Here is an 8,133-nt window from a genome sequence, read left to right as displayed (position 1 = left end):
GAAAGGATGTTGAATTAAATGAAATAAAGTAAACATTGTATTGCTGTCATGGGCTTAATGAAGTGAGTCACTATATTGCAAGTATGAGTTAGCAGTTACTGTAACATGGCACTCAGGCAAATAGATGCATTTGATGTTGAGGCTTTATAATTAACTGAAAATGTCTATCATTGATTTGCAAATCCATATCTGTAATTTCCTGCTCCAATGCAAGCTTTCCAAATGGAAGGACTAGTACCTATCCCAGCAGTTCATTGCTTGTTCGTCTTGCCAACATGTATAATGACCAGTGTGCATAAGCAAGCACTTTTATTCTCAGCTGCAGGTGTTCACAGTTGACCACACAAGCCTCAGTTTAGGATAATGAGAGACAATGTGTGATTCCTTGAACTGACATTGCAAATATTGAACAAGTATCAAGAATTCATGCAAAAGCCTGTAGGCCTAACTATTATGCAAACATTTAGGGTTAGGGTTTTTTATGTCTTAACAACAATGCGTCAGTACACTGCTATGTCCAACGAAACAAACAGTTCCACGCCCTGTATTTGAATCCTTCTAAAAATAGAACGTGTCACATGTGGTAAGAGGAGCAGAATTCCCACACCGTTTCCTGTGGCCCCGCAGTGTTCTCAACGTGACAGCCCCTCCACTGAGGCCCTCTGTTCACACACAAAACAAGGGATAAACATACCCCTGACAGTGCCAAAAATAGCAAAGAGGAAAGAAAAGATTCATTACCAACCAGCACACTCAGAGGACACCAGAACTTATTGGGTGTGCGCGCAGAGCAGGGACAATGCCCCTCGAAAGAGCGGCTTGTGGAACAATGAGTGTGTGAGTTAAGGCCATTCAGGCCTTCACAGCGAGAGTGTGTGTACTCTGTGACTTCATGGCTAGAAATAGCCCCATGAATAGAGGTGCTTCTCTCACAGTGACGCTCTGATAATAATAGCGACCCTAATTTGTGTATCCAACACAAGCAGGGGCTCTGATGTCAGTGTGGCTATTTAGGGGACAACAGAGATGTGGACATGAATTCACAATTCCAGTGTCTCTTTCAGATGCATTGAGCAGTAGAATGCAGATTTGACTTGAGAGGAGCGGTCAGTCAAGCTGCAGGACCGTCCACCCTCTGTGGAATGGAATGCAGGGATGTGTGGACTCGCCAGAGGAGAGGTAGCAATTCAGTTGTTTATGAGGAAGTGTGAGAACTGAACATTCAGTAAAACCAGAAATGAGGTAAAACAGTGGAGGGTACAGTATATTTGGACCAGATAAACTACAGTTAGCACACTGCAATCTCATTCAAATGATCTCTGGAGTGTCCAGAAAAGGCATGGACAAAGTGCTAGGACCCCCCTAATAAAACCCAGCAAATGACAGGTCAGAATGGACTATCAACAGAACGTTGGACAGAATGGACTACCAATATGGTGTCACATTCTGATGAACTCTGTGGTGGCTCTGCAGGTCTGTCCAAATGTTGTTGTATATAGTCAGTATGCCAACCAAACAGACATTTTAAGAATATGCACACAAGAAGCATCTCAAGTGTGGCATTCTAGTTTTCCAAACAGAGACGTGCATAGCAATGCTATGTCTGAAATACCGGGGGCAGGAATATATGTTTCAAAACAGCCATCCTAATCATTAATCATCTGACAAAAGCCTTCCTGTTACTCTCAACACCACACCACTTATAACATGATGGAGCCCCCCAGCAAAAATAGGTGAGATAATGAATGTCTCCTCAGGTCCCATACAGGATTACTGGCTTATAAAGGAGCTTTTCCACCTAAATGACAGGTAACACAATCATTATGAATGACATCCCCCACAAAGCCAGACCAATCCATCATCTAAGTGGAGAGTGGCAATTACATTAATATAGGCCAACAAATGGCCTGACCTGGTTGTGGATGTAACATTAGACCTACAGTGAGAGAAGGAAGGGGCTGCTCTGGGGCACAGGGATCATTGCATAACAACCGTGCAATGACTACGGGGAAAGAAGGAAACACAAGTCACACAGAAATGAGAGCAAAAGTGAATGTTCACAGGTTCCTTACTTGACATAACACAGGGTGGTTTTAGATGCTTGGATATGAGTATTGAATTCAAAGGTTTCGTTTGTTGTTGTTGTTTCCTTATGGCTTCCTCTCACCTAACTTATTGGGAGTAAAGATCTCTATAAAGCACTATTCTATTATACGTAAGTAGGTAATTCATGAATCACGTCAAAATCAATGAAATAATGACATTGACTGTGCACCAAAAACCTGAAAAAAATAAAGAAAATGCAAAATTGGGAATAGAATTTGAATCACTAGAAGTAGCAACGATGTCCACATTATGCAGTACCAGAGATCCTGTACAGATATGTAATAGGATAAAGAAACATGCTTTCCTCAACAAGATAAGAACTATCTATTTGCGACATGAATTAAAGTTGGCCAAAATCAATGCAACACAAGGCTATTCAAAACGTATTATTTCCAAAAATACAACTGAGAAAATAAAACACACATACAGAGTTGAGGTTTTATTGAAGTTCATCTGTGTAGAAACACGTCATACAGGTAAAACTCACAATTTCAACCAAGCCTTCAAAGCCACAGTGAATAAGGAGACAAATAAGTACCATATGGGAACATGTATTGTTGTTGTGACTGTTGTAATGCTAGGTGGAGAGTATGAATGCAGTCTTATACTGTAGTGGTCAAATTACTTAACCCTGTATTTGAATATGCTTCCATCCACACTGTAAAAAGCATTCAAATACTGTTTCTGATCTATATACAGCTATGACAGCAAAGATTTATTTTAAATTCAGGCTGAATTTAGTTATATTCACAGTATAGCACTTGAGGATAACAAAAGCATGTACAGGTTCGTCTAGTTAGTATATAGCCAGTACTAAACTTTTTTAGTATTAGATTTTGGCATGTCATTTCAACAACGCTAACTTAAGGCCAATGCACACGGCGTGCGATTTTGTCGCACCGCCGAATTCGCTTCCATTGTTTTGAATGCATCTCAATGAGACAATGCACACGGCGTGCGATGCAATATTGTCGCACGACAACATTCGATTCTCCATTCACATTCATTCATTCATTGGTGTGAATTGAGAATCGAATGTTGTTGTGCGACAAAATCGCATTGGCCTTTAAGTGCAGTTGGAATCCTGTCTATTGGTAAGGGCGCTTCTAACTGTTAGCCTGTTAGCCTAAGTTGCTACAGTAGCAAAGTGAAGAACGGAGAGCCAGAGAAGCTTTCACTACTTTCTATTTCACAGAAACATGAAAATAGGCTGAGCCATCCCTTTATGCTGGTCTCTTAGCTGCTTCTGCCGGTCATGTGCAAAGACACCCAGACACACCTTAACAGACACGTTAACAATTATTCAATGCATGGCCATCGTGAACGCTGTAAATAAGAGACTAGAGTGGTTGTAAACATGGAATATTAAAACTCAAGAGATCATAACAGTCGTTACATGTTAATGGGTAGATCACAGTCCCTGTCAGGTCAGAGGTCATTTACCTAATCAATAAACTTGTTTAGAGTGAAACACTAAAAGCACTGGCAATAAGATCCGAAAAACTGTACATTTCCTCTAATGCTGGTACACTTTTGATGGACATGATGGCACAGACAGATCTCAGCTTCTTATTAGGCATACATACACTCATTTAAAAGATGACATGATCTGCAACAATACAGTATATCATATTGCTACTTTATCTACCACATTAGCTCCAACTATGAAAGTCACAAAAGGTGGTCTAAGGCAAATGCATTCAGAGCATACACTTAATTTTAGTCCTACTTTCATATCTGGGAGGAGAATCCTGCAATCTGGTATGTGATATAGTAACATATGACTAGGAGACAGTTTTTTTCTGCACCCCTATAAGCACCCCCCAGCACCCCTATAAGCATGGCCTTGAGTTAATCCTCTGCTCAAACTGTAGTCAGACAGAAATAGAGTTATCAAACAGAACTTAAACTTCATGTGAATCACATACTGTAGTGCAGGCAGGTAACAGAAGTGAGAGATTCTGTCCTATACCTAAAGCATGTCATTTAGGCACACTAATCCAATGACACTAAACCAATAACAAAATATCAAGCTCAGAGATGTGTGCTCCTTCATAAAAGTCAGAAGATAAGAGCATCTCAATTGAAAACCAGATGAATCAAAATCAGATGAATGGGATCAAATGTTACAAACATAAGAAGTGGAATGATTTTAGGGGCCAATTGGTTTGAATTAATCTCAGCCTAAACACTATGGAGAAGGATATATATATATATATATATATTTTTTTAAACAATATTAAACATGACTACGTGGACATTACAAAGCCCTACTTCTTTCTGGTCCTTAAAATGTATAGAAGTTGGCTCTAGCTTTCCTTAAAAGGTGCTGTATGTTAGAGTTCTGTTACGTCAGAGACAAGGACCTTTGGCCGCCCGCCATCTTTTCTTGCGATGGACAGTCCTGTCAGTTTACATTTCAGAAGAGGAGTACTATCTCTCTCTTTACATAGTGAGGTTATTGCCGCTTATCAGTAGCATACAATGTATATCAATTGTTTCCCTAAGACAAGATGAGGAGCTGCTGACGCAATCGGGAGCTGAAAGACATTACGTATTGTTGGGTTTAATCATTTAGGGCCATTGTTTATGCCTCTTGTGTCAATTACAGAGTTGAGACCTTCTCATTCAGACCCTGGTCTTTACTGCAGAAGACACAGGCCTGGATTGTAAAAGATAACAATCACAAAGAACACTCGTCTCTTTGGCTGAGCATCAGTACAAGCGTTCATTCATGACTGATTGAACTGAACACTTTTGTTTTCGGGGCCACAAATTACTTTAGCATGTTACCCCTCTTAGTGCTCTTTGGTCTTACTTGTATCTGATTGAAAGGGAGGAGTTACATTCCAGATCAAACTGCACATGTCTGGGGAGCTAAGGGGCATGGGAAAAGGTGAAGTAGGGCTGGTGTTAAGGCAAGTAGTGTATGTATCAGGCTTCTCTATATAATAATAAACAAAATAAACAAAATTAAAGTTCAGGGGTCCCACTACAATATAGTGCAAGGCTTTTTGTCCTTGAAGGGGTTTTCTGAAGCAGGGATGCCCATGAGCAGGGGGTCGTACTTGGCATGTTCCCCACAGTAGTGCATCAGGTCTGCTGAAGCCTTGGACACCTGCAGGACAGAATAACACAGTACATAGTTGAATTGTCTTGGAAAAAACACACCGACACATAACATAGAATGAATGAAAAGTAATTAGGGCCTCTTCTTAGGCTTCTAACATACAGAACAAGGCAACAAGATCACTGATGATCATCAAGGTTTTGTGCAGGGTCAAGTTCTCTCTGGGAGATAGGAGGTGCAGAGTGTCTTGTTGAATCATCAATAATGTGTGAAGACTAGCCAGAATACATGGAGCTAAAGAAAGAACAATTCAAACATGGACCTCTGCAATACATAGGATAAAAGAGTTGATGGAGTGACTGTGTTTGTAGGCTGTGTTGTATGTGAATGTAACCTGTAATTGTTGTATTGTTATGATTTTATGATATACCAAATATAGTGTAATGAAGAACTATGGGGTGGGGGGAACAGATGTTATCGCCATGGGGGGAGGGGGGGTTACTCATGTGTTTATAGTGTGTGTGTGTGTGTGTGTGTGTGTGTGTGTGTGTGTGTGTGTGTGTGTGTGTGTGTGTGTGTGTGTGTGTGTGTGTGTGTGTGTGTGTGTGTGGGGGGGGGGGGGGGGGGGGGGGGGGGGGGGGGTAAGATAAGGGGGGGGGAGGAAATCAGGACAGACACTTATTTTGTTTGGTGTAATAATGTGAGTTTTTCATGTGTACTGTTTTGCAATAAATAATTGATTACAAAAAAAAAAATGTGTGAAGACTGTACCTTTATCCTCTCGACGCTGGCCTCTGCTCTGAGCTGCTGGACTGTCCTCCTGGCCTGGGCTATGTTATTTGAACTCTGCATTTTTGATGACATTTTAGTCCTTCACACACCTGTGTTAAAACACACATACACTGGTCTTGGTCTTCATTTAGCCTATTAAATATGTTTTGCATGCAATATTTCACAAACATTGGGATTACCTTCCACAACCCCGGAGCAATAATGAGTCTGGATCCTGCTGTTATCTGAAAAATAAAAACAAAAATAGCCTTAAATCTTAATTTGCTCATCCATGTAATCACAGCTGACTGTAGAGACAGCAGAGCAGCCAATCCCTGTAGCTATGCTGGCCCTTCTTTTTTACTGCCACCAGATGCTACACTATAGGGCGTTATACAAGATATCCCAATCTCTTCTATCTGACAGCTGTTGCTCCACTGCTCTCAATACATCCCACGCACAACTTCCCAAAAGTGACAGCCACGATCACCTGGAACTGGCTTAACCTACGAACGAAGCACACACACGGTGACATCAAGATGGAAGACGGAAGTCTGCTCTAGTCTGGACGTGATAAGATTGCCTGGGGCACCGCTAGAACAGACAGTTGGTAAGCCAATGGAAGACAGATGACGGTGTGACAATGGTAGAACAACGTGCGTGATATCATTGTGCAAACGTTGCTATTCACTGCACAGACGTCAGTGTGCAAATGGTAGACCTCTAGTCTGCATCCCAGGGGTAGACTGACAGTCAAACCTATAATCCTGGTATGTGATGGCTCATGCTCCAGCCATTTCAGCTAAATATAAAGCTAGCTAAAGGAGTGGAAGATTGTAGGGCGAGGTAGTGTGAAATGGGTGGCAAAGGAGCAGAGAGCCAGAGCAGTTGATGGTTGCAGGTGTCGGCTTGCCGATGTCCTATCTTTGGCCGAGTTCTCAGCTAGCCGATGGCAGTGTGACAATGGACCACTGTTTGTGGCGTTGGGTCATCATAAAGTTGATGAGCAAAATGCTGTGCCGACAGCTTTTGCCAATAGAGGGCCACTGACTGCTGACCAACAAGCTCGCTAGCTGGGGCAGGTCTGCTCAGTAATCAGCCTTATCTTGGAATTAGTGTGTCCATTACTGAGAGGGAAATATGTCTGGGTTAAACAGCTTCTGCTGCGAGTCGGAGGACACACAGGACATTCACTGTGTTCTGAGAGTCTTAAACATGAATTGGCAGAGAAAACATTTGCGTCTGTGTAAGCAGAGCAGTTGGAAGGAATTCTCGGACGTCACGCAGCTGGTGCCAGCATTGCTAAAATACATCACATAGTGGTGTAGCGCGGCAATGACGTTCTTTTAATGTGTAATAAGGTTATCCAATCTGGGATTCTGCATCTGCTTTAGTCTGAGGAGGGTTTCATGGAAGAGGAGGAGGAGGAGGAGGAGGAGAAGGAGGAGGAGGAGGAGGATACACAGAAACAGGAAGAGGACTCCACAGCCACAGTGCACAGTACAAAGTGGAGACCACTTCTCTAATCAACCCACCCGCTCCTTTCCGCTCCCTCCACAGGAAGCAGTATCCCCAGTTCCCCTCTGATGTATAAATGATTAAATATGTTCCGGTTTTTAAAAATAGATCAGAGCCGGAAGAGTGGAGTTGTAGTGGTTGTATACTCCGAAACACAAAGCTTTACTGCAAGGATTGGGAGTAGGATTAAGGGTACCGGTAACTAAAATAAACAGTCAAAGACCACAGTCTGTAAAAACATCTTTCCCTCATGAAATTACTTCACAGAGCACAATTAGACCCTCGATACAAAAACCTGCGAGCAAGAGCTAAAAGCCATCTTTTATTCTCCACAAGTGTTGCTATGATGGCAAACATATACAAAATCAAACACTTTATGTGTGTCATGGTTTGCAGACACACCTGAGTAGTTGTTGGCACACAGGGCTCTGTTTTTTACGCAACAGTGGGTTTTAAACCCACAGACAGCCTAACCACTGCAGTGACCAGACGAGGGTGGACACAGGAAGGACGCCGTAATCCACAGGTCAAACATGAGCTTCTGTCTTACGTCTGTAGACGGAACATTACGCTAGCAGCAAAGGGCTTTGAGTGGAAGGAGGCACTTGAGGTGCAATGGGTCGTGTGCTACACTCACAACCAGGCTCTCGTCTAATCAACTCAATGAT

The 8,133-nt window shown here is 42.2% G+C and overlaps 1 protein-coding gene across 1 annotated transcript; it reads right to left on the bottom strand.

Annotated features, from left to right (window-relative positions):
- Positions 1-5,098: 5,098 nt before the first annotated feature.
- gng12b (guanine nucleotide binding protein (G protein), gamma 12b) lies at positions 5,099-6,040 on the bottom strand (the record flags this gene model as incomplete). The annotated part of the gene is made up of 2 exons (XM_080537175.1): positions 5,099-5,224; positions 5,948-6,040. 2 exons carry the CDS (start codon positions 6,038-6,040, stop codon positions 5,099-5,101), a joined length of 219 nt encoding a protein of 72 aa, XP_080393301.1.
- Between the last annotated feature and the right edge of the window lie 2,093 nt (positions 6,041-8,133).

This window comes from Nansenia antarctica (genome assembly GCF_963989245.1).
Source record: "Nansenia antarctica genome assembly, chromosome: 7".
Lineage (NCBI taxonomy): Eukaryota > Metazoa > Chordata > Actinopteri > Argentiniformes > Microstomatidae > Nansenia > Nansenia antarctica.
The sequence above is the reverse complement of the archived record's forward strand: the minus strand, read 5'-3'. Positions and strand labels throughout refer to the sequence as shown.